Source organism: Haliaeetus albicilla, chromosome 17 (genome assembly GCF_947461875.1).
Source record: "Haliaeetus albicilla chromosome 17, bHalAlb1.1, whole genome shotgun sequence".
In the NCBI taxonomy this organism is placed as follows: domain Eukaryota; kingdom Metazoa; phylum Chordata; class Aves; order Accipitriformes; family Accipitridae; genus Haliaeetus; species Haliaeetus albicilla.
In genome coordinates this window covers 8,030,372-8,057,458 of record NC_091499.1, presented here as the reverse complement: position 1 = coordinate 8,057,458, position 27,087 = coordinate 8,030,372, and the positions used below count along the sequence as shown (strand labels likewise).

The 27,087-nt window shown below is 36.3% G+C and overlaps 1 protein-coding gene across 2 annotated transcripts in view; it reads left to right on the top strand.

The window, feature by feature from the left end:
* Positions 1–27,087, top strand: part of PHIP (pleckstrin homology domain interacting protein) — a 117,763-nt gene that overhangs the window by 76,602 nt on the left and 14,074 nt on the right. For both annotated transcript variants that reach the window (XM_069804712.1, XM_069804711.1), the window contains exons 21-33: positions 3,808–3,948; positions 4,846–4,922; positions 5,674–5,905; positions 9,137–9,256; positions 12,913–13,020; positions 13,428–13,552; positions 13,758–13,840; positions 18,399–18,510; positions 18,724–18,785; positions 20,303–20,458; positions 22,421–22,541; positions 24,579–24,704; positions 26,660–26,732. In XM_069804712.1, the coding sequence (XP_069660813.1) occupies positions 3,808–3,948; positions 4,846–4,922; positions 5,674–5,905; positions 9,137–9,256; positions 12,913–13,020; positions 13,428–13,552; positions 13,758–13,840; positions 18,399–18,510; positions 18,724–18,785; positions 20,303–20,458; positions 22,421–22,541; positions 24,579–24,704; positions 26,660–26,732 (1,536 nt within the window). The remainder of the gene's footprint in view (positions 1–3,807; positions 3,949–4,845; positions 4,923–5,673; positions 5,906–9,136; positions 9,257–12,912; positions 13,021–13,427; positions 13,553–13,757; positions 13,841–18,398; positions 18,511–18,723; positions 18,786–20,302; positions 20,459–22,420; positions 22,542–24,578; positions 24,705–26,659; positions 26,733–27,087) is intronic.

The following is a 27,087-nucleotide window of genomic DNA, read 5'->3' as shown; positions in this document are numbered from 1 at the left end:
CAACCTTGGAGATACTCAAAAGCTGTCTGGACATGATCCTGGGCAAATGGCTCTGGGTGGCTCTGCTTGAGCAGGGGGTTTTGACAAGATGACCTCCAGCTGTGCCTTCCAATCTCAACCATTCTGTGAAATAAAAACTGCTTTTATGCACTGACAGCTTGGGGGATTTGTTGTATTTGTCGTCTGGGGAGAACTCATGGTCATTGAAGAGTGTTAAATTTGGACAAAGGTATATATTAATGACATCTGTAATGCAAAAATATTTCAGTAAGGAAAAATTTAAGTTCAGAGATGAATGTGGGCTTGAATAATTTAAATAGCCTATCTAGTCAAGAATGAAAACAGTTATGTAGGCTACTTGACAATTTGATTTTTTTTCAGCATAACATTTCAAATGTAATGTTCTGAAAAGTATACGCAGACAAAAAAGCCAAAGTTTCCTTCATTTGCCTTAAAGAGGCTGTGAACGTCTATTTAATGTTGGGGTTCTGATACTGGACATATGCTTGTGCCCTGCCCCTGTTTAACTTTGTAGTAGCGGCTAATTCCAGTTGTCTCAAGGAAGGAGGAACCATTTTCAAATAAAGAGCAGATACTGCTGGTGAAGAAATACTATGAGACAGCTATAGCTAAAGCTTTCCAAAATTGCTGTGGCCCTGTATGAAAGTGCAGCAAAACTGTGTTTCCTGGTGGAGTCAGGGTCGTAAGGACAGAGAATGTGCAGTCGTCTGAGTTGTCAGGACACCACTGAGTTTCTGCAAATGGTGTTACAAAGACCCTCAGCAGTGTCCAGATGACATGTTTGTATCTATCCCTCTCAAATACAGGAAATGCAATCATTTGTATTTTGCAGAAAAACTGTTCTGACAGCAGCTGTAATTTCTAATGTATCTATAGATGTGCTCTGATATTGACTGGAAGCCTAGGATATGATACAAGGTACTTGTCAGCATATATCACTGTTCATCAGATTGTATGGAGAGAGAAAGAGGTGATTGAACCTCAAATCACAGGTTATCATGGCTTTATTTCTGAGCCTTCCATTAGAGTTGAGAGTCCCAATTTCAAAATCTTTCTTTAGGATATATATATATCTATATCTTGGAGGATGGGGAAGACCAACTGTGTTTCCTCAGTCAATGTTGAGCATGTTGGTGATAGATTCCATTTTGTCAGAAAAAGCTTGTAATACTTTATCTTTTTAGTCAAAACTCCACACTCCCCACCCCTCCCCCAAAGAAGTAAAGGACTGCCTGACTTGCAGGTTCTCATCAGATTTTGGCAAAGTTGTGCTGAATAGGAGTGATGGTAAAATACATTTTTTTACAAGATGTGGAAGATGTACGTATACCTTACGGTCCGTTTTCTGGTCCCTGCTTGAGCAGTGAGGTTGGACAAGGTGACATCCAGAGGTCCCTTCCAACTTCAATCATTCTGTCATTCTGTTACGGATAATTACTTGTGGTTTTGTTTTCGTGGTTTTTTTTCTCCATTCTTCTTTTGGCATTGCATCTTTCACAAAGCAGTTTGGTACCCTTTGGCATCATTATGGCCCAGTATTTATACAGTGATGTTACTTGCTTTCATGAAGGAATAATCTTCTGGGGGGTTTGGGGCTGGTTTGTTGTTTTGTTTTTTTCCCCCTCAAGCTTTGAATTGCCAAAAGAGAAGAACTCTTTCCAAAACCAAAGCATAATGCAAAGTGCTTCAGTTTTCCAGGGATCCATAGTTGTAGTATAAGTAGGGAGAAGCTGTATTTATAATAACCATTTGAGAAATCTCACCTCTGAATAGAAATGGGGATGTAAATTTTTAGGACTTTTGTTTCTAGAGAGAAGACATGAGCATTACAGTCAGGCTGTAACGTAGCTTCTGCAAAATACATCCTCATTATTGTGAAGGATACTTGACTAATTTGTTTCATTGGGCATATGTGATTACATTCTGTTGCCCATGCTTCCTCATACCACGTTTCATGATGCTAAGAGGCAGATGGGCTTTATAATAAAAAAGTCACAATTCAGTAGCAGCAGCAAGTTGCTGTAACGCTGGCTTCTGTGACCTCTCTGCTTCAGCAGTGAATCTTGAGAGCATGACGAGAAGTGAGCAGCCCCAGAAGGCTGAGGGACAGAAGGCTGTGTGATGGGCTCAGCCACTAGTCTTAGGGCTGCCTCAGAGCTGTACTGGGTCAGGTCAGAGCAGCTCCAGGAGATCTGGTATGTGCTGCCAGTTTAAATCCAGAAGAAGAAATGCCCCAGGTCTCAAAAATCTTGGGCAATGTTAAAATGCTGATTGCTGAGCAGTCCCATTAGAAGTGTCGCTGGTAGCTGTGCTCTCAATGGGAGCTTCCCCAGCTTGAATTCACTGGACAGAACAACAGAAACACAGTGCTCACTGAATAGAGCATAGAGCAGTTTGTGTTGGTCCCATGTGTTTTATTGAAAACTGTAACGCAGTTGCACAGATTGGCGGGCTGGCCTACCCTACTAAACTGTTGCAGTCATGCCTGAAAAAGATGTGTATCTTCTGACAGGGAGGGTAGACGAAAAGCTTTAGCTGTCAGAGTTCTGCATTTTAAGGAAAATTGTTGTGGCTAAGGAAACCCAAATCTTAGCTACTGCTGCTTAGCCAAGTTTCAGTATGGTTTTCACCAAAAAGTGGGTGTGTTCTTTTTTTTTTTTTTTTCCCCTTGACAAGAAAATGTAACTTCATGAACCAACTTTCATAGTACATGACAGAAAAGACCTTCTCTTTCCTACAAAAGAAAAAAATCCAAGAGTAATAGGTACAAGCAGTCTGCCCTTCTAGAAAGCTCTGATATTAGTATCTTTCTGTGGTTTACTCCAGTTCTGCTTGCTTCATTTCTGGGACTGTTTTCTCAACCGTATCAGCACCTAATAGGTACCTGAGGTTTCCTTTATGGAAGAAGGAGAGTACTGGGGAAGTGTACCTCCTTTTGTGGCATCTAGAAGTGTCTCCAGAAACTATTTCAATGGATCTGACCTAGGCTAAAGTTCAAATATGCATGCCGAAAAAATTAGCACAAAACTCTTGAAATAGAGATCATAGCTCTTTACTTTTTTGCCAGGGGTCAGGGATTAATACAAGATTACACACTTTGTGTTGGGAGCAAGTGTTTGCGTTATGTTTATTCTGCAGGAGGGGCAAAATCTCTTTGTGCTGGGGTGTGAAGTGTTTCTTAATTACCGCCTTATTTCATTATTCTAATCTTCATAAGAACTCAGATTCTTTCCAACTGACTCATTCATTTGAACTCTTCCATGCATCATCATACCATGTAAAGGCCTTTACTTGCTAACAGTCATCTCTGTATGCTAAGGGATGTTATTATTGTATGGGTCTCTCTTCTACCAGGTCGGACCCCTCAGCCGCAAAATAACACACTTTGGGTTCTCTGTAAGAGTCCCCTTTTCTCTAATGGCCATTTTTAGTGTAATTTTGAGCTGTTACAAGCTCTTAGCACCCTATCAGTAGTTAACTGATACATCCCTTGCAGAGAACGAAGAGTTCTAATAATCAAAGATAAAAATTTTCTATTATATCTGGGAAGAAATTTTAATTATTTCCAGAATATACTGAACTGCTTGGTGCTTACATCTAACTATGCATGTGGAGTGTTTTCTTCAGCAGCTTTTTAATTTTGGACTTGTAGGATGTGATGGTGAAACTTTTATCTTTTTGCTACTGCAAAAGTTGCTTTCTGGAATACTATTGTTAAAGAAAATGCTATGTATTAATAAAATGTATACTAAAAAATGATGTATTTTGACTTTTGTGTGTTCACAGAACCACTGTCATGATCATTTACTAGACACCAGTGACTCAAGAAAACAACAAGCTAATCAGCACAACTACCGTACGAGATACGCGGTAGAAGAAACTGCAAGGCCTGCTGAAGAGTTAGAAAATGGGCACAGTTCCTCAGATGTAAGATCCTTATTCATGAGGCAATCTTATATATTCCATTTCTACTCGTTAAGCTCGTGCTTCAGCTAATTAAACATTGTTTCTAGTGGAAACTCAGGTTACATTTTTCATTGTGCATTTTCTTTCACCTCTTCAAAAAATTATGTTGAAATGTCGAATTAGATTTTCACATGCTGTTGTATGTGTTTAGTTTTGACTAAAAAGTAATTGACAAAAGGGAGAACTGCTCATTTGTAAGGGCATTTTGCAAAGTGTATGTGTGTGATGTTAAATCTTCCCTGTATTTGTAAACCTGTATCAGTATGACCCATATGGCCTAGCAGGTATGGTCACCGGCTTTAGGTGGCCCTGCTAGAACAGGGAGGTTGGATAATACGACCTCCAGAGGTCCCGTCTAGCCTCAACCATGCTGTGCTTCTGTAGCTACAGTAGAGAAATGAGTAATAAGAGTATATAAAGTTTGTACTGGGTTTTTCTTTGATGTTGATTGAAAAGATGTGGAAATACTATATTAAAAGGTTTAGAAATAATTTTCGAAAAGGTAAGCTAGCCTTTTTAAATGGAGATTAAGAGGCACTCAGGTCTCCACTGGCTATGTGTTAAAAAAAATGTTGCTCTACACTGTGTGTCTGTCCAGGCATAGATATTTTCTCACTTCTTTTCATTTAATTAAGTCCATTAAAGTAAAGTAACTACCTGCAAACTAAAATGCCTTTTTAACAACATAAAGCTTTTATAATGCTATGTGTTTGTAACATGTAAAAAGCCTAGAAGAGTCTTAGTCATATTGTCACATATTACAACTTTTTTGAGTTCCAAAGTAAATGCTTTCTTTTTCCCTGTCTCCCCCTCTGCACTTGTGCCCCTTGCCCGCCCCCCCCCCCCCCCCTTTGTTAGGAAGGAGAAGTAGTTGTTGCGAGTGGTGGAACATCAGAAGATGATGAAAGAGCGTGGCACAGTGATGGCAGTTCTAGGTGAGTGACAGTGTATCTTACAAAGAAGAGTCCTGCTGATAAATTTTAAATAATCTTCTCTGTCAACAGTTAATAAGTAATAACTAAAACTTGTGCACATTTGGAAGAAAAGATGAAATAGAACTTAAAACTTTCAGGATGTAATATCCAGCTACATTACTAACTAAAACTTAGGGAAGGTTTCATCCTTGTTTGCCACAAGCAGATTGTTTCCGATTGGTTTTGCAGGAGAGTAGTTCTTTGCAGGCACATGCACACTTCAGGCAAGTGGTAGCAGTTTCCTATGACTGTCAGTCTGAGCTGTGTGTCTGCCTCTGCTGGCCCTTGGTTTGAAATTAGAGAGCAAAGATTGATGTAGCTTCAACCTGTCCTTTGTTTCTTCTTTAGCGGATTTATTTTCTGTTAACTTCTGTTCAAAGCTATTCAGAACCAGAAGTCCTGACAACAATATCCAGAGTTTATCATGTATCATCTTGAATTGACCAAGTAAACAGTGGATTTACTTCTAGTGATGCTAGGAGTTAAGCTTCTTGCAAGAATGAAGATCTCGAGGCTTTTGGTTTACTACCGTTTAAGTTGTAGATACAATATAGGGTTTTAGGCACTGGTTTTAACTGTTAAAATATTGTAGTTATCTAGACTGTTAACTGTAATCTTGTATTGGGTTATATTATATAATTCAATGCACTCTGAATTGCTTTTTAACTTTTGTTTTTCAATTTCCTTTTTTTCTTTGCTATATCATACGTAGTGACTACTCTAGTGATTATTCTGACTGGACAGCAGATGCAGGAATCAATTTGCAACCACCAAAGAAAATTCCTAAAATTAAAACAAAGAAAGCAGAAAGTAGTTCAGAGGATGAAGAAGGACCTGAAAAACAAAAGAAGCAAATGAAAAAGGAAAGGAAAAAAGGTATTGAGGAGAAAGATGGACCATCAACATCACCAAAGAAGAGGAAACCCAAAGAGAGAAAACAAAAGGTTAGATGTTGTTTGTATATTACAGGATGCTCAGTCCTACTGTCTTAGAATTAGATGAATGATTCAGTTATGTATATAACTTAATATTGTCTAATTTGAAAACACATCATGACTTTTACTCATCATAAATGATAATTACTGACCTTTGTAAGTCAAATAATAGATTGCTGTAATGATACGCTTTCTAAATATGATGCGTTTCACTTAAGGAACACTTTAATGTCCTTAGCACCATCTTTCCTCAGACCAGAAACTTCCTTTCTATGGATGTATTTAGTAGTGGTGTAACATGTGTTTGTATTTTTTTCAGCTGTACTGTCTTCCCGCTTAATTGCAATTTCTTTTAGGTCTGTGCAATCGTGTCATTTTTTTCTGTCAATTCCACCATGTATGATACTTGCATTATGCTTGCCACTATACTTCATCAAGGGGATTTTCACTTGATCAGGGTTTTATTGTTGTCTGTATTTTGTTTGCTTTCTAATACAATGACATCATTCCAGTTTACATCAGTACATGGAAATTTTCAGTGACTTTTGTTAATTTCAGTGTGTTTTTTGGGGGGTTGTTTTGTTTTTAATTAAGCATTAGATCAGAAAACTTTGTTTCTTCATTCTTTCTTTACAGAGCCCAGAAGTGGTTTATCCGGTAGATACTAATTGCTTTCATAAGCTCATAGCTTCTATTTTTGCAATACCCAATGAAACCAACTGTAACATCTAAGAAACTAAATAACTGTATTTTGTATATTAATAAGATTAGTAGTCATCAGCATTCCTTAAGATGGTTATTTCAGCCCTCGTTAGAAGGCAGACTTACAAAACAGCTGTTTTAATATGCAGGTTGGAATAGTCTCAGCTTTACTGTGAATCTTTGGTATGACGTGCAGGACGTCAGGTGGTAGTCTTTACTCTGATTAAGCTACTTTTTGTGTATTGTACGCAATCATTGGTTGTAGTGTCAATACTAATACTATCTTGGTATTTACACAGTCTGAAACCAGAAGAAGGTATGAGATCACAAAAATAGATGGTGTGGTGGGTTTTGGTTTTTTTTCTTTTCTTTTATTTTTTTTTAAATGGTTGAAACATCTACTATGGCTTTTTATTTTAAGATATGAGACTAGTATATCCACTTAGATTAAAGCCGAACTGAGTGTTTTGGGAATCTTGCATCCGTTTTGGTCCCAGTTATCGAGATACAGGAGGTCTTTGATTTCAAAAATATCTGACTTGGATATTTCAGATTTTTAAAGATGACCTGCTCCTTTCTTGAATCACAAGAAAATGCTAGGCTGGAAGGAATATCAGAAAATCATCCCTCTTCCCTCTGCCCCTAGGTAGGATTAATTATACCTGTCATTCCTGACAGGTATTTGTCTTTGACGTTTCTTGTGGTGGAGAGTCTACCTCCTTACTGGGCAGAGAGCTCACAGTCCTTACCAGTAGAAAGTTATTCCTGAACCTGAATCAAAATTAGGGCTTTTCCATTGAGGAAAGAAGTTTTGACCATCTTTGTAGCTAGGCACAGAATCTTAGGAATTAAGAAAGGAGTAGAGAAAGAATGTCATTCTTCTCTAGTAATGCATGGACTGTCGAGATTTTGAATGGTGTTTACATTTCTAATCCCCCTCCACCAAAAATCAATCTAAAAAATGATACAGCAGTGAAGAAGGGCGAGAAAGGAGCACCCAGGAAGATCAAAGGGTACAGAGTATTTTTTCTTCGGGGCAGACACAAAGAGGCTGACTCTTAGAAGGGAGAGAGTTTGGAGGAGATATTATTAAAAAACTTACATAAAAATATGAATGGTTTAGAAATAAATAAATGCAGAATGATTTCCTTCCTTATTTTGTTGCAGTGGGATGTAACACGCAATGACACCGACATGAAGCTCAAAAAAGAGCCCTTTCCCCATTCCACCCCCACCGCCTGAAAGCAAACAAAAACCCCAAACCACCTGAGCATGTAATCAGGTTGTGGAACTAATTACTAAAGGATTTAGTAGAGTTTCAGAAATGATTAGACAACTTCACTGGGACTAGTCTCTTCCTGATGATTAACTGAGTTCAGGGTTGGCTTCCAGAGGGTCTTAAACTGATAATTAATGTGTGAAGTTATAACAAGGGAAGATTTTCTGTTTAAAGGCTGTTTCTTACTACCTTCCCATAATTCCCCAATGAGCTAGACAGGCTTTGCTCTGATGCAGTGCATCAGTTTTTCACAGGACAGAACTGCTTGAACCTCAGAATCCACAAGGTGCTTCTGTGTTAGTGATTTATTGCAATGAAGAGGTTCTGTTTTGATTTGTTTGGTTTTTTTTAACTGTGTGTATGCTTTTTCCAGTGGTACCCACTGGTGCTCCAGTGGTGCACTCAAAGCCATTCCCATCCTGGTGAAACCACATTTGAATTTGTGCATTGAAGTTATAGTTGGAGTATCCCATTTGCAGTCTGAGGATGCAGAGTCTTCCATCAGTGGCTATATGGAGTGCATTTCTGTACAACTGTCCAAGGTTGCTTTCTGTATACACACAAGATTCTGTTAATAACTTCAAAGCAACCTTGCTTGAATGGTTGTACAAAAACCTGCTTTATCTGGCCTATTAGATACAGACATGCAGCGAGCACCTAGGAGCAGCAACTGCAGTGAGCTTCCTTACAAATACATAATGTGGATGTACCATTTGAAAACGCAGTTCCACAGCACATTGTAGTAAATATGCCAGTGGGTAACGTGGATGTACCCAATCTGGGTCATTTCCACATGCTTTACCTCTGTTTATGTTAGTTAATCTCTTCCTCCTCATTTTGTGGGGTTCCCTAATTGAAGGCAGCTGTATAGTTGTAGTGTTTTATGGTCCAAGGCAACTGTGAATTTGGTTAAAGAGAATGGCATATTTCAGTTTTATCTTTTTGGGCATGAGATGTAGTTACTGGAGTGTTAATGAATTTAGTCTTCGTTAGAAGAGTGCCACCACCAGCCCCAAAACCAACAAACTGGAAAAAACCCTAAAAAAACTCACTTAGTTTTTCAGTTTATTAGTGGTTTTGGTCTTGGTGTTACTGTAAGCAGTTAAGTAAGATTTATCTTCACACTGGCAATAATTTCCTTTTTACATTAAATATACTTAAGAAATAGAAGTTGATTTTAATAAAACACTTCCCAAAATAGAAGGCTTCCCCAAATGTTAGTTTATTCATATTAATCTTCTGTGTGCATTTTTCTTCAGAGGCTGGCTGTAGGAGTTCTGGCAGAAAATGGTTTGACACTGGAAGAATGGCTGCCTTCAGCATGGATTACAGACACTGTTCCTCGTCGGTGCCCATTTGTGCCACAGATGGGAGATGAGGTATTGTAGTTTTTCCCTCTGTGTTGTTGCTTCTTTCAGCTCGTTTTTGCCTTTTTTATTTTCATCTGTGCATTTTTTCCAGAGATTTATTATCGGAATATTTTGGATTTTCTTCAAGACATTCTTTGATCTGGCTAAAATTTGCTTTCACTTCCTTTAGTCTTTCCCATACTTAAAAAATACTCTGCACAGTGTTGTTATAACTTGTTTTTATTCCATGCTGTTGCAGTAACATTCCTTTTCGTACTATGGTTACTGTGTTAATTTCCTAATGACACATGTATACAAGCTGTGTGAGATACTTTATCTAGTGAAACTAGTCCTTAGTTGTAGAGCGTCTTGTACGCTGAAGAATAGGTAAGAAAGCAAATACAAACTTAAGTTGTTTGGAAAACTACGGTTTGGGACTTGAAGTAAAAAACGGGAATTAAACCTCTGTGAGGAGGGTGGCTTTTTGTGTATGGGGTTGTTTTGGTGGGGGTTTTTTGGTTTTGTGGCGGGGGTGTTTTTGTTTGGTTTTTTTTATTTATTCTGAAGAAAAACTCTAATATTGTCCTTTTCACTTGTGTTTCTGATATCAGAAAACTTCTACTGGTCTCTTACAACAGAAAACCAGAAGCGAAGTTTTGTATATATGTGTTTTATATGAGCTAGACTGTAAACACTTTGTAAACATGGCCCAGATGTCTCAAAATACAGTAGCAAAAGGACACCCACCAGTTTCTACTTTGGAATATATAGCATGTGACCATTACAGTGAATTGTATGAATAAATAGTGTCAGATAGAAGGCAATCTTGAAAACCAGACTCTGTGCATGTTTCCTAAAATCCCCTCAGTTTAAAATAAGAGGAAATAGCTAGCTTATGCTGTAACGTGTAGTCTCTTGGCTCTTCAGGGAGCAGCGCGTTTCTGAGGTACTAAACAGCATTCTTGTATAGCTCACACCTTCAGAACGCACTTGGAGAAATACTTGACATGGTGGTGAAGTTGCTTAACTTTGGCCCTGAGTTAGAGCTTTTTGTAGGCACCGCCTTAGAAACTGAATTGGGAGCAGAGGTTGCATGTGCAAGCAGTTCTGTTTTTACTGGATCACTTCGCTGATGCAGTTCACAGCACAGCTATGCAAAAATTACATCGACATTGCTGGTGAGGGAGGGAAGGAGCACTTCAAGTTGAGAGTTGCAACTGGAGAAAATGCTTATGTATTTATACCCTCCAGCAAGCATGTTTTGAAGACTGTGCTGTTCAGAAGATCAAGTCCAAATAAATATATTTGGTGCCTGATACCATCTGGATACAGTGAAGCAGCCAAGGATTTATCTGTACCATATTACTCTGGAGGCTTTAACATCGTATCGGTTTAGTAAGATAAACTGGTCTGTTTGGTTTGGCACCTGCTGAATAGCATGTGCAGTGTGTACTAGGAATATCTAAGTAGGCTGCATCCTTTTGCTGAAAAATGCTTTGTATTGGTGAACAGGAAATTCCTGTCCTGTGCCTAGAAAGTAGGAGTAGTTACACCAATAGAGAGTACATTTGTAATCAAGCTGCTCTGTCTAAAATTCCATCTCTGATACTTGCCCTTCCCAGATTTGCTTGAGATGTGAAAAGAAGCTATTCATCTAGAAAGTTACTTTTGAGAGCCACAGAAATAAAAGATCGGTTTTAGAGAAATATGATGAGAAGAGGTCTCGTGTGGCCTTCGAACATTTTGGTGGATGGTTGGTATGTTTTATAAGATTTGGGAGGAGAGATATTTCAAATTCGTTCTCTTACAGCTGTACAAACAAGTAAGAAAAAACAGTAGTGCTATATTTAGTTATACTCAGTGCATAAGACTAGCACATACCATCCCTTTTCCCTTTCTGAATACTGCCATTTACAGACCTTTTTGATATGTCTTGAGGAGCAGTGGAAACACACCAGACACATCGGATTGCAATTTCCCTGTCTGATTATTGAAATACATTGCATATTTGTTGTAGTATTCTGCCATTAACACGATAAAGAACAGTTTTGTCTGAGTACTCCAACAAACATGCAGAAGCAGGAATTTATCAAGATTAAAAATAATAATTTCCTGGAAAAAGGCGTAAGTTCTTTCTTCCACAGATATCTTTCTAATTTGTTCGTCTGACAACAGATGCAATGCTTAGAGCCATTTACAAAATAAAAATGTTTTACTTCTGTAAACAGTGGTTTGAATTTATGTAGAGGTTTAGCAGAAACAGTAAGTGTAGGAGGAATTGTTTGTAGCCTGTGCCACTAAGTGGATTTTTTTTGTTTTGATTTGCTGGAAGGTATGTGAAACAATTGTCACAATGTTGCAAGTGTAATTTAAATTGGCGATATTTTAGATCTGTCTCTTGGTAGCCTCTGTTCCTTTTCCTGCCAGTTAGATTCTGACAGTGCATAGGAGATTCTCACTGCTTTCATGCCTTCTGTAACTACTGTGCGTTTTTTCCCTATGAGGATATTTTGCATGTCGAATACTCTGAAAAACAAGAGTTTATAAAAAATTTGGTGCTGTCCTCCTCCATTTAAAAAAAAAAAAACAACCAAAATTAAGAAAGTTCAGTAACTGTTAATGTAGAAACTTGACAGACAGTTGTTTATAATGTCTTATGATACAACAGTTTTGGAAGGCATGTGGAAATACAAATATTAGTGTGTTTATTTGTAGAAATTTATTTTAAAACTTACTGAGGGCTTTTTACTCTGCTTTTTTTGTTGTGTTAGACCTTTACATTTAAGCTACTGTTCCCTCATCCTACTTGATGGAAAGCCTGTGTTTATGGCTTGGGGCACTTTTAGAGGATTTTTTTTATTTGGAATGCATCATACCTGGAATACAGCTGTTTATCAGATCTTTGTTCTAATTAGTTTGAGGAACATCTGTTTTGCATTTCAGATATGTTCCTTGAATATATGTTCAAGCTTTTCACCTTACTACTTCATTACAGTGATGGTTTATAACAAAAACATTCATCCACATGGATCATACACAATAAGATCAAAGTAAAACTAATAGACTCTGGATGTCTGAACCGTGGAAATTTAGAGTGGAAGGATTTGAAAATTTTTAATCAGCACTTGAAATGTCTATGTTCAGTTTGTTCATGTCTTTATTGGGCTGTTTGTTCAGTGATATGGAAGCGAACATCAAAATCTTACCAGAACAATAACGAACAGCTGAGTTTTCCTTCTAGAATATATTTCTTGTTCAAAAAAAGATATGATTAGCCAGATAGTGAATTTAGTGATACTTGATTGTCATCTTAGGGCTGTCCTACAGTGATGAATAACCAGGTGGATTAGTGGAATTCATGTTACTGTCATTGAATTGTTCTGTAGTGTGATGATAAATACATGATGTTGTTACTGATTTTGTTTTGGTCTCACATGCATAATTTAGGATATTTTGCTCATAGGGAAAATGGTGTTCTAAATCTTTCCTACTTCTGTAAATGTTTCTATGATACTGGCTTTAATTGTCCACCACTTAATTTTTTGAGAACCTGTCACTTTTTCAGGAAAACAGAATGGAAAAAAATTGATGATAAAATAGAAAGTACACACATCATATGGCAGTGATATACTAGCATTTCAGCTCCTCAGAGTCTTTGTTAGATAACTGTCACATTTCATTTCTAGGTCTACTATTTCCGACAAGGTCATGAAGCATACGTTGTAATGGCTAAGAAGAACAAAATATATAGTATTAACCCCAAGAAACAACCATGGCATAAAATGGAATTACGAGTATGACTTTTTCATTTTTGTTTGTATCTTTAATATTAAAACATGTTTGGAAACTAACTGAAAGAAGATTCTTGATACAGATGTTTCTAATGTTGTGCTCTTAATATTTTAAGATAAGGCGAAAAAGTTAACTTAATAAATAGTCAAATAAAATCAGACCTTAAACTGTACTACTTTTTGCATCTGCTTGAGCAGATGAGGTGGTTACACATCATAGCAAAATATTTTTCAAACAAGTTACATTGTGAAATAATAGCTTGTTTTAAAAGACTAAATTTCAGATACTTGATTTTGAGATGTTCTGGCAGAAACCTGGTCTTTTCACTATACCCATATTTTCATGTTTTAGAAAGTTATTATAGTCATCTTAACTTCAGTGGTGGTACATAACATATTGTTTATTCCAGGAGCAAGAGCTGATGAAAATAGTTGGGATTAAGTATGAAGTGGGATTGCCTACTCTCTGCTGTCTTAAACTAGCTTTTCTTGACCCTGATACGGGTAAACTAACTGGAGGATCATTCACCATGAAGTAAGGAAAGCAATATTATATTAAAATTGGGGGTTTTCTTGCAGGGGGTGGGGTAAGGTTGAAAGTTAAAAGCTATCATTAATGTTGTGACTTGAGGTTTTGCTTTTGAGGTGTTTAATTCAAAGCATTAATTTTTTATGGAAGTGCTTTACTTTATGCTTTTGCCGTTTAATCGCTTAATAGTGGTGTGTTCTGTTGTAATTAGGTACCATGATATGCCAGATGTCATAGATTTCCTAGTTTTGAGGCAGCAGTTTGATGATGCAAAACATAGGCGATGGAACATAGGTGAGTTGTGCGGGGAGTTTTTTGGTGTGTTTTTTGTTTGTTTTTCTAAGTGTCTTACCTATTTTCATGATAGCTTATTAAAAAGTAGGTTATGGTAAATAAATCCTAGTACTGTGCTGAAATTGGAGAATAAACTCTGTCCATATTTGGATGTGGAGTCCTACTTTGTCCTTGACTGAAGCTACAACAAGCAAACAAAATACTGAAGGTGATCTATAAAAGAAGGTGCAAAGACAATCTCAGTTGTGTCTTTGCAGAGAGGAATTAAGAATACTTTTTTTTTGATTGAAGGCCCTCTTACAACTGCATTGCTACTAGAATTTTTTTATTATTATTATTTCAATTTCTGGAATTTCTGTTGGAAATATGGAAACACCTTCACCACTTGTACAATCTAGAGATGATGAATTTCAAAGAGAATGCCCTTCCCATCTCTTTATACTTGTTTGAATTCTATTCTAAACCGCATATGGTTTAGCTTCATTGAAGTGTATATAATTACAATTCACTGCTGTGTGATGTGGGAATGTTTTTGATTCGTTTTACTTTGCCTGTGCTTAGTTATTTCAAAGTGTTGGATACTGGAGAATGTCCGTGACAGGCATGTTCTCCAGTCAGATCTATTTCCTGGTCATCTTTTCCATATGATAACAAAGATCACCTTTCAACAATGAAATCTAACTAGGGGGAGAGAAAGCTGCGTTATGACAAAATGGTCCTCTTAAGCTGTTGGTTTTGTTCAGGAGATCAGGAAATACGTATGTTCTCATTCATAAGAATAGCCTTAGATTGTCCCTGAAACTTAAAAGATTAAGTAAGTATTACTGATTCTTCAGAGTTCACGATGAACTTTGGTCCCCTAACAGAGAAATTTGTATGTGATACCAAGTTTACAGAATTACAGGCACCGTTAAGTCCTTTCCAGTATCTCAGTATATTCTGTGAAGTGACACATGCTCCCAAAAGTGAAATATTGATAGCCTTCCTTTTTTTTTTTTTTTTTTTTTTTATTTAAAGCAGGTCTCAATGTTGAACACATTTTCTGTAAAGTAGCAGTGATTACTGTACCAACTCAATTCCTGCAGTTCTTCCATTCAGGAGCTGTAGGTAGCACGTACACAGCTGACTTGCCAGCATTTCTTGCCACTTCAGGCAAAGCATCATATAGGATAATGGAGGATTTTAATGCAAGAACATGATGGTCTATCTGATTGCCTGTGTAGAAACAACTGATAGGACATGCGTTTCTGCAAATATGCTGCCCCATTAGTCTGTGTTCACTATTCTAAAAGTGCTGTCCTCTCCGAAGTTCATTTTAGCTAAGTAACCTGAAGAAGTGGCACAGCTGGATGTTAAAAGCTCTTTTTTTTGTTTCTTACCTGACTTTTCTGCCAGGAAAGGTGAATTGATCTCCTGTCCTTTGATGTACATTGTGATATCCTTGCTTAGGATGTCTGCCTTAGCAGTAAATATATAAATTACATGATGCCATATTAATATGTTCCGTATCATATACTTTACATTACATTGAAAAGACAGCTAGTCTTCAACTCTGTAGGGAATTTGGTAAAGATCCTAGGCTTCTGATTCAATAGGAAATGCAAACCTTGATTCCTTCTTTAAAGATCATTTCAGTTTAAAGATCCCTTAAGAGACAAGATCGGTCATCATCTACTAATATGTCACCAAGCTTTGCTCTTTCCTGCTGGTTGTGGATCTGTGGTCTTGTCCTCCATGCCATACATGTTTTCACACAAGATCATGGCCAGCAGTAGAAGAATGACTGCCATCCCTTGTATGCGAACAGCCTCGGCAGAAGTCATCTGTCAGCTGTTGTGATAGAAATCCAGGAGTAGAGGAGGGACTTTGAAATGCTACCGTTGCTGCTGTTAAGACTACGCGCACAGGTAGCAGCATCTCCTTCCTGGGCTGGCAACTGTATTTCTAGAAACTTGTGGTGTGTGAAGAGTCAAAGCTCTACAAGAAGTGTGGAAAGTGCCAGAACCTTTTATCAAGCCTTCAGTGTAAACAATGTGAGTTTCAGGCCAATAATGTCTAATACCAGCTTGTAACTCTGAGAAGTGTGTGTTAGAGTTCATTCTTCAGTTCCATGTTTGGGTGGTAAAAATAGTGGTAAAATAGTCATCTCCTTTGAGACCATATGAAATGCTAAAGCAGAGATAGCAAAGACACTGCTGTTAAAACTGTTACAGCTCTTCCAAGAGTCTTCCAGAGTGCTACTCTGCTTTCTACATTGACACTTTGGATATTTTGCTGGTGTATGCTTATGTACTTGGAACAAATTGTGCACTGTTTTTTGCAGTGTGGAACACAATATAAAACTGTTCCTTGAAAGTAGGTTCTATTTTCAACCAAATGAGGAGAAATGCCTTAGAACTGTACATGAAACTGTTCCTGACTATTTAATCACATGAATCTGAAATCCCCAAGATTTATCTGACATGCTCGAGTTGTCTGAACTTTAACCATAGCTCTTCATCAACAAACTGTTTTTTTTTTTTTTCATGTATTGCAGTTGCTGGTTTGTCTTCTCAGGACTACTGTTACTATCTTTTATGATTTCTGGCACTTAGACTACAAATCAATGTTTTTATAGCTACTATTTGGAGAGTCACTGGATGTTAAATTTTCTGACTCCACTTTAAATCATTAAAACATTGATCTTTTAACCAATAACAATTCTTGGTGTTTTTGTGGGATTTTTTGGTAGGGTTTTTGTGAGGTGTTTTTGTTGTTGTTTGGGGTTGGTTTGTTTTAGGGAAGAATATTTGCTTATCTGTGATATTTATATTTTTTAATATTAAATGTATGTTAATGTATGAATCCTTTCAGAAAGAACAAACTTTAAAAGTTTGAGAAGTGAAAAGTTCTTATTTCTACTTAGATTCTATTTATTGCATGTCTTTGTCATCTTATAGTTTAACTACAAGTTTAATACTTGGGCTGAAAGCTATTCCAGTAGGATTCCTGCAGCTTTAGCTGTATGTCTTAGACCAGTGTGCATACCTGCCTCTTACATAGCAGCCACTTTCAGTTCAACATACATTTTATATTTTCATCAAGCTAATGTTAATATGGTGATACACAGTTCTGGAAAACTATGCTAAATCCTTCTAATAAGAATTTTGGTCTACTGTCCACATAGATGAGGTAACACAGAGGACATTGGAAAAACAGTGATTTAAGAGATTGTTCTGTGGGCTTCTGCAATCATGTTGTTTTCTGCTTTAGCATTCTGTCCATAGGAATGCTGCGGCTCTTGAGAAATCGGAAGCGGCTGCCAATATACACTCCTTTAAGTGGTTTTGATCTGCTTAATGTTCAGCCCCATGAAGGCACTCACAGTTGTGCTTACACACATTTCTTTGTAAAACTGATCACTAGGGAATGCCATATTGGGAGACGGTACTTTAAGAGCTGTTCAGAATAATTTATCCCTTTAAAATAAAGCATCAGCCTTTATTTACATTTTTGATCTTGCATTTCAGATATTTCTGGTATACTTGCTTCTGTTACATTCAGCACAGTTGGAAGCTTTGTAATTGTCCTAGAGTTACTTGCAATCCATTAAACGAAAAAAAAAATTGCAGTAAAGACAGTGGAACATTTTTTATAGTATATTTACTTCCTATAAATTCAGACAACTGCAGCAAGCATTTGGGCAGAGTGTGGATGTATTGAAATAGAACAAACATTGCAACAGTTGAGAAAATGTGTGTATATTCAAACCCCATGAAAACAAAAATGTGCAGTTCTTGGAATCTCAGACTTAAATTACATTTGTTCCTGTATTGAGCAAGCTGAATACTTCACTAAAAATTGTTTCTAAATTCTGTGGCAAGTGTTATAGAAAATGTTAGAATTTATGGTGGCATGTAATACACGTATTCACGCGTGTAATTTTTTTTATAATGCTTCTGACCTTTTTTCTCAGCTAGGCGAATGCTTTGCAGTAGTGAAACCATTTCAAGTCATAGTAAATTACTTTGCTAACCTTTTGAAGAAGCTTTAATAAATTTTATTCTTTCATTAGTCAGATTGTCTCCATAGTAAAGGGAATGAATCTCCGAGTTACATTTGGGTAGCTGAAAAAGCACTTCAGAAACTAAGGAGGAGGAGCTCAGCAGCATGTAAAATATTCCCTGTACAAAAGTGTCACAGTGCTCAGTTATTTTAAGATAGCATGTAGTGTTTAATGCAAGTAGATTTGAGTCTTAAAGTTACACCATTGAAAAGTCTTACCTTTTATATGAAATTAAGAAATAAATTCATATATAAAGAATATGTAGATAGATTTGCAAATTATTGGGGTTTTTTAATGCCATATTAACTTTCATTTTGGTTTAAAAGCAGCCTTCAGAAAGTACTTAATAATGTTTTTTTTAAAAACTGAGTGGCTCATGTTTGTCTGTTGATGCTACAAGTGTTCAAAAGGATTTCTGTATTCAAGATCAAGCCAAAGGTATCCAAAAACCTGCTTTTCTTGGGAGGAGTAAGTTGCCTTGTATTGATGAAATTGTTTTGTGTTCTTACCTAGGTGATCGTTTCAGGTCAGTGATAGATGATGCTTGGTGGTTTGGAACAATTGAAAGCCAGGAGCCTCTTCAGCCTGATTATCCTGATAGCTTATTTCAGTGCTACAATGTCTGGTTAGCAAATTTATCTTCAATCTTTTATTTTAATTAGTTTTTTCATTTGAAGTACTGACTGAGCAACTTGCTTTCATTAAATTCAGTCATGCATCTCACTGTACCAGTTTGTTAAAATACTCTGTGGTATATAAATAAGTTATGTTACAAACATTAAATAATTACATTGTTGAAGCAATATTAGTAGATAATTTAAATGTGGTTATTTTTAAGCTGGGACAATGGTGATACTGAGAAGATGAGCCCCTGGGACATGGAGCTGATACCAAGTAATGGTATGGTACATTAATAATATAATTTTCTTTAAGAGTGTATTTAAAGAAGAAAAAAAAGTTATATGGTTTCACCTAAATAATCCTGTTTCTCTTGAGGAGTGGGGGGAAGGCCCACAAACCAGTTGCATTTAAAGAACATCTATAAATCAATTATTAAGCTAAAAGCGAATCAAGATAAATGAACTGTGAAAAAACATACAGCTGTACTTAGACATACGTAATGTATGTTGGCAATAGACAGAAATGTTACAAAACCTTCTAACAGATGAGGTACAGTTGAAGTTAACTTTTTATACAGTTAGGGAGGGATTGAAGATAAACCTGTGCCCTATGTCAGCTTTGAGGAAACTGGCTACTCTGAGACCTGTCAGCAGACATTCAGTGCATTGAAGATGCAACATGCTCCTGTGAGATAGTTTGATAATAGTAGGATTTGCTCCCTGTCTGGCCCAGCATGTGTGTCAGATAGACATGCTGCAGAGTGGACAGCATAGCATGGGCACTGTTCACAGGCAAGAACGTAGTATTTCTTCTTTCTCATTTAGTTTTTTTTGGAAGATTTCATATGGGTCTAGTTAAAAAATGTAGTAGAATCAGCATTTTTTGCTTGTGTCCTAGGAAACATTTGATAATATTGTCACTCATAAGTAACTGTAAATAACTCTTAATTCTTTTAAACTGTAAATGTGTCCATTTCAACTTTTCATTTCAGTTCAACCCTTCTTTTAATGGGTACCTCTTTGTCATAAGTAAAATACAGAAGTTAGAGTGATAGCATGACTAAAATAGTAATTAAAATAGGCAGATAACCAAACCTGAACCTGATTTTTTCTTTTACTGTATCCACAAATACTGACTTCTGTTACACCTTCCTTTAATTTTTTTTTTTTTTTTTTTTGAAGAGGAGCACTTTGTGTCATACTGAAAATCTGCTGTTAGGTTATGAGTTGTCAAAGTTGGTAGGTCCTCAAGAATGCTAGGGTGATGGCACTTTTAATTTGCTTGCTCAGGAGCTCTGCTTGTAGCATTTGACTTCACAAAACTGTGACAAGGTGGAACCACTACCTGGAGAATGTTTTAGCATCATCAAAGTCATTATCTTAAACTCCATCTGAAAATTATCAACCATTCATTACCAAAATAATTTATTACCAAGAATTTGCGTTTAAAAAAACCTAGACAAACCCAAACAAACTACTAAAGTGATACTAAAACACAAACTTTAACTGTGATAAAGGAGAGTATTAGTTGGCTCTAAAATAAATTCTACAATTAGCTATTTGGAAGAGGAAAAACACGGAGGACTTTACACCAAACTGCATTGTAAGGATTTAAATTTAACATACAACAATATACAGAAAGGATGCTGGATGCATCCAGTAGGTCTTTGAGCAAATCAAGAACTATGCATTTGTTTTCGTTAGTAAAATGATGTTATATATCTTTGAATTACAGGTATATGTATTACACAAGATACAAAGATCTATGTTTTATTTAGTTTTCATGTTACATTCTAGCTGTGTTTCCAGAAGAACTGGGAACTAGTGTTCCTTTAACAGATGATGAACGTAGAACGCTGCTCTACAAACCTCTTGATGGAGAGTGGGGTTCCAGGACCCGAGATGAGGAGTGTGACAGAATTATTGCAGGGATAAACCAACTCATGACTCTAGGTAAATCCTGAATAATATGGGAAGTGTTTTTTGTGTTGTATTTTTCAGACTATGCTCATGTGTACTTCTGAAATTACCAAAATGAATGTGATAAAATACACCTTTTACTTCGTGATTAACTGGAACAAAACTTTCTCATTGCACATTTTTAAATTTTTAATATAGTGAGTACATAGAAAGCCTAAATTTTCTACTGTTTTCAAAGGTGACTATTGCTTTTTGGTACATAATTTGACATATGCTAGGGGTTTGGGGTTTACATGCTAAAAACAAGTACTTGGTTTTTTACTGTAGCTGCCACAAGCTCTTATTGGGGTTAAAATTGAAACTTCATGATGAATAGAATATTAACTATATTACAGGCAGATGGGGGTGGGGAATCTTAAGTACTTTGAGAGAATGGATACTTACTTGTAGATTTACCCTTTTCTAATTCCCATTTGCTTTAGTTGTGCAAAATGTTGAGGAAAAAGTAACTGACTAACTTAGGAAAAGCCTCTTGCTATTTGGTTGTAGGGCAATTACTCTTTACAGGCAGCTTCTGAAAAAGTAATTGTTAAAACATTTAGCACATTACTGCAACATTTCCGTGATCAAAGATGGGTGTCTGACATGGAGATCCATCAATGAAATACAGGCTGAATCCTAAGTCTTTTGTGTATTTTGTGATGAGCAAACTGTGTTAAGTCAGCAGTCTTAGGTTTTGGGGTAACAATGGTCATAAAGTAAATATATAAATTGTCACAGATAATTAATTTTTTAACTGATTTTTGAAGTACTTGGAAGCAAGCTAAGACAAGTTTCAAAAAAGCCAGAAAACTCGTTAACTCTCAAAATACTTCTGATACCTAAATGTTCCACATTATGGCTTTTTTGGTGACATACTGCATAAGAAGCTTCCCTTTGCTTCCAAAAGAAAGGAAATATCCATACAGTGTAGTTATCCAAATTACAGAATTTCATTTAAAAAAAACCTGTGAGGAAATGAAAGTTTCATTGTTTTCACTGTGTCTAAGAGTAGTGGGTTTATGTTTTGCATTACGTTGTATGGCATACTGCTTAGTTTCGGATTTAACTATAGCATACGTGGTGCATATCGATACAAAGGAGCAGTTGCTAGAATGTTCGTAAGAGTAAGTAAACAGCTTTTAGAAGAAGAGCAGTCTGTTTAGCAACAACATATTTTCCGTTTTTAAAGACTTTCAAGAGAGACTTTAAAGGTTGGGTTTTTTTTATGTTTTTGTATTATGGTATTGGCCCTTGAGGTATAAAATGTTAGAATGATGTGTCTAAGCACTCAGGATGCTTCTAAGCACAGGAGGAAGAAACCAAGTTTCTGTAGGTGCACAGACTTAAATTGCTCAGCAGTCTTCTAGCATTATGGTGGATTGATTTTAGAAGGCTTCTTTGCTGTTCGATAGGCACAGGAGATTGTGTTTCTATTTTGAGTGTGGATTTTCCCCATATCTTAATGAGATTGAAATAGTACTGTAACTTTTATGGTAAGAATTTAATGAATTGCTTTGAAGATGGGAGAGTGGCAGTATAAAACCAAATTAAATGAGCCTGTGTTGTAAATAACAATACTGAATTGCATGTCTTCATGTTTGTATAATTTATACATTTAAATCTACTTTTCAAGTGTGTGTATTTTGCACGCACTTGCCATGTCTCTGAGGAGTGTGGTGCTTCATGCATGACAGAATGGGTAGTCACTGCAGGGATTATACTTACAGCATAGACCTTCGCAAGCACTTCTATATGTAGAACATCACAAATTGTTCGGAATATCTAGAGGAGTAGTTGTTGTTATTTTGGGGAAAGTATTATGTGTTTCAAGCATGAAGAAATGGCATGTGTTGCAGGGGGTGAATCCTGAAACTGCTAAGGGACTTTTGTGGTATATAACTTTTGGGGTTTGTTTTTTTTTGTTTGTTGTTTGTGTTGGTTTTTTTCATCTAGATATTGCTTCTGCGTTTGTGGCACCTGTGGATCTTCAAGCTTACCCGATGTATTGCACTGTTGTGGCATATCCCACAGACCTCAGTACCATTAAACAAAGACTGGAAAGCAGATTTTACAGGTTAGATCCAAGTCTCAGTTCCTGCTGTGAAATACTGCCACCATATTTTTGGTAGCTCTTTGTCTTGTAATACCCAACTAGGAGATGGGAACAGGTGTGCACTTTCCATTTCTCCCATCTTCTATCCTTGATCTAGGTTTCCATTTTATAAAGCTTTAAAAAAGGATTGAACTTCTCTGAGATGTATTTTAGAATTATGTGGCATTCAGATTTCCTGCTTATGCAAATTACTTGTTCCATGTGAGATTCAAATTGCAGGACTAGAGACGAGGTCAGTAAAATGACTTTTAGTCAAAAGAATTAAGTTTCCACTTTATAATTTAAATCTGTTTTTTAATAAGAGAAACCTCAGAAATATATCAAGTGGTTTTGTCCTAATGCACTTTAAAAAAAAAAAAAAGTTGCATTATCACTTAAGGAGCTACACAGAAAATAACTTCTTAAATTATTGGCCTTGAAATTCTAAATTGTTGCACAGCAACAAAAATAAGTTTTAACTTTTTGACACTGTTTTGATATTTTCCTGAACTATGATTGCAATTGCTGTATTTTTTTGCAGTAAATATTATCTATGTAGGAGTATGCTCCTTTAAATTACTTCTGTTTCCTTTGGTTCTTGGGATATTTCTGGCTTGAAAATCAGTGTCCCTCCTAATACTTGTTTTGAATAAACATGGATAGCGTTTTGTTTTGGGCCAAATTTCAAAGTTAATTTGTAGTACTTCATGTGTGCTAACTGAAGATTGAATTTTAAATTAAAATTACGTCTCATTTTCAAAAAATGCCCTGTTTTTTTTACACATTATAATGCAATAATGCACACTTATTGTTTCCTGTTTATTGTGTGATATAAGGTAATCCAGCTTTCACTTCTATAATGTACTACTTTGCAATCAGACGTGGCAAAGACTTTTTGCTGGATTTTGTTTCTCTTGTCAAAAGAGTAAGCAGTTATTTTTGGTAATCAGCATACCTCCTTCAGTAAACCTGGTTTTAGTAGTTTGTGGTATTGTCAAGGCCTGGCTAGGTAATAAGCAACCACCTTGTGTTGTCCTTTCCATTGACATTTTTTTCCTTGGCATTCTGCAGGAGGGATTGTTCAGATCACATGTGATTTTGGTCGGTTTTCATGAGGCTTAACTTAAAACATTTTTTTTTCTCTTCTGAACCAGTAGTCTTAGCATGCCTGTATGTTTTTAAAAAATGCAAAACAAAACAGAAAAATACGATCTTTCCCAGTCACTACTGGCATTATATAGAACTAAATGCTGGACCCATAAACATGATTAAGTTCCATCTAAACACTTACGCTACGCTAAACATGTTAAATGATCCCCCACTTCACTCTACAAAACACTTGTGCAGCATTTCTTTTTCATCATATTTTGCTAGTATGAAAATAGAAGATTGTATATATTTGTAACTTCTATGCTGTCAGACTTTTTATTTGAAATAGTATGTATTTTCTTTTTTTTATCGTATCTTTTTAGATTGAATCTAATTTTTTTCAGTTATTTTTGCTTTTGTGCATCATTTTTCATAATGTGGCTATTCTGTAGTCAGGTCATTAAATCAGAGCTATGTGAGGAAATCTGATCGTTGTCTATCTGTCAGAAAAATGTGTACTTCGAATAATTTTTTTTTATTACTATTTTGTTAATTCTCAGCTGTGGCTTAAGAGGCCATATAGGGTGGGTTATGTATATCATAAAGGAATAATAAAAGCTGAAGCATTACAGCTGAATTTTCCCAAGGAGTGTCAGCTGTATATTCTTAAAGCTATTTGTATAATTTAACTCAGGACATAACATGAGAGCAGGAAGCCTGAGGAAGCTGCCTTCTGCTGGTCACACGGGGCAACATATCAAAGTGTGCATGTTTTCAGATTTAATGTAAAAAAAAAAAGATAAATGGGATAATACATTGGAAGAAGGATGTAAAGCTTTTTCTCCTGTTTCATATACATTGCTAGAAATAAGTCTGGGGTTTTTTGTTTTTGTTTTCTTTCCCTCCCCTCTTTCCTCCTTTCATATACAGGCGCCTTTCTTCATTAATGTGGGAAGTCCGGTACATAGAACATAATACTCGCACGTTTAATGAACCTGGAAGTCCTATCGTCAAATCTGCCAAATTTGTCACAGATCTTCTGCTACACTTCATAAAGTGAGTTGCTTAGTAGGTCTGTTGTTATTCCTGTCTCTTAGCAAGGTGTTTAGCCTTTTAAGACCGGAATTTTAAAGTGAGATAGTTCTGCAGCTTGAATTAGTCTGTTGTCTGCTGTTGGGGCAGAAAAGACTAAAGCTTATCTTGACAAAGAATACAAAAGTTTGCAAAACAAGATGAAGTTTTATAATACATTGATTGGCATAGATTGGCATGGCATTTTATTTCAAGAGACTTTCTGCTAAATGATAAAAATGGGTCCGAGTATCTTCATGGAGTGATATATTTATAGGTAAGAGAGGAATTCTTGTTTTGAGTTTGAATACTGCCTATGTTAACATAATTGTGGGCATTTAATTACAAAGTCTTTAAAATTTATTTGGAGGCTTTGTAGTCGACAGAAATAGTAGTTGTCTTTTCAAATGTTCTTTTTTATTTTGTCTATAGAAAAACTCAATGAGCAATGTTTCAGATTTTTCACAGTCAGTTGACACATCTGCAGACCTAAAGTTTGTAAGGAGAGCTTATGAGTGTGTCCACTGCCTTGATTTGCTTGTACACAGTGAATGCCGCTGTTCGCACCTTGTAGAAATGGCAAGATACTTAATTGGTTTAAGAAAAATAATGACCTTTTTAGTGATTTAGTTTCTCGGTGTTAAATTGAATGTTGTTCTTTTTTATTTTTTGTGTTCTTAAAAACATGAGAATTGCATTATGTAGTTGGAGATCTAGGACTTTGACTCTATGCATAAATCTTTGATAACTTCAGTGCCTGTGGTTTCTGATACTGGCTGGAGAGTGAAAAATACTTAACTGTTTCAGATGTTAAAAGTTCTAGTGAAATACATATCTGTTCCTAAAGGTGTATCTAAAGGGCTTCTCTATTACTCATTTTGATCTTTAACATCTTTGTTCTATGTGATGGTTTTCTGATTAATTAAGCAGCTCAGGGTTTTTCAAAGTGTGTGTTTTTAATTGGCTTAGCTAAATTACTGCAACACGTGGCTATTCTTATTTAATAATGGCTTATAGCTTGTGCCTATTAATATACTTATTTAAGTGAACTAGCAATGCATATAAAGCCCAGACTTTTTGGGTTTTAGGATTCTAACTGTAGGGTAGAAGTCCTAGACCATGGAAGGCAAACCCCCATGGTCCTAATGAGAGTGAAACATCTAGATGCCTCTGAGAATCTAAGGCTTAGTCTCTTAAGTTACCAAAGACTTTTAAACAGCAGAAAATGGGGGTGGGGTGGTGGTGCTTCACTGTTTTTTTTTCACCTTCTCCCCCAGCTGTTCTAGTGATAATTGCAGTGGCCTGTATTATGGATTATGATTCCAGTGTAGAGTTGCTGAGTATTTACTCCTTTTTTCTGGTGGTTTGTATTGCTACATAGCAGAACACCTTTGGGCTTGCTTTTGTGTAGGGGTTTGCCTTGTTGTACAGGAATTGAAAATTGGTGTTTGTTTTGCTGATTTAATTATGCAGGTTTATACAATAACAGTGTTAGGCCTTACACAAATAAACATAAAATTTCAAATGTCTTACATTGTGGGTGCTAATGCATTAAATAATTAAACTGCACTTTTGTACGCTAAATCTGCTGTAGTGTTTCTTACAAAGCTAGGTGGCCTCCAAAGCCCTTCATATGGTATAGTATTAAATTTTTCTAATGCTAATAAATCCATGGTAAAGGATTATGATTTTTAATTTTAAAACACTGACACTGTTAAGTGGTCTGTATTTTACAAAGTGCAGATAATATTTTACAGCTTTGAGCGGAAGATTAGCTTTTCTTATTACTGCAGTTCTCTTAGTATTCATATAGCGCTAAACACTTTATCATTTTATTTGGGAATGGCTTCATAAACATTGTCCTTATCCTAGGCAAAATACAGTTGATTCCATAGGTGAAGATCAAAAATAAATGTTAGCATGTATTTCTTTTTACACAGAGACCAGAGTTGCTATGACATAATTCCATTGTACAATGCAATGAAGAAGAAAGTGTTGTCTGACTCTGATGAGGTAAGTGGTTGTGTCTTAGACATTGGCATTGAAAGACTGGAGAAACAGGTCTGCTGTCTCCTACTGGATACAAAAGTACTTTTTTCAGTCAATGTAAGGGAGTGGGGTGTACTTTTCTGTCAATTCAATGTTTCTTTTTGTCAGCTGGGAAACTGGGTAGAAATCCAACCTCCTCTCCTCCTTTAGTGCAGAGAACTTTAACAGTTTACTGGAGAATATACACGCTTCTTAGCGTTCTCAAAACTGACGGTCTCATGAAGTGCTTCGTAGAGGGACAGGGGTAGAACTGTAAAGACTCAAATTATAAGTGAAATATAAAAGAACTCACCTACTCATATATGCTTGTATTTTTTTA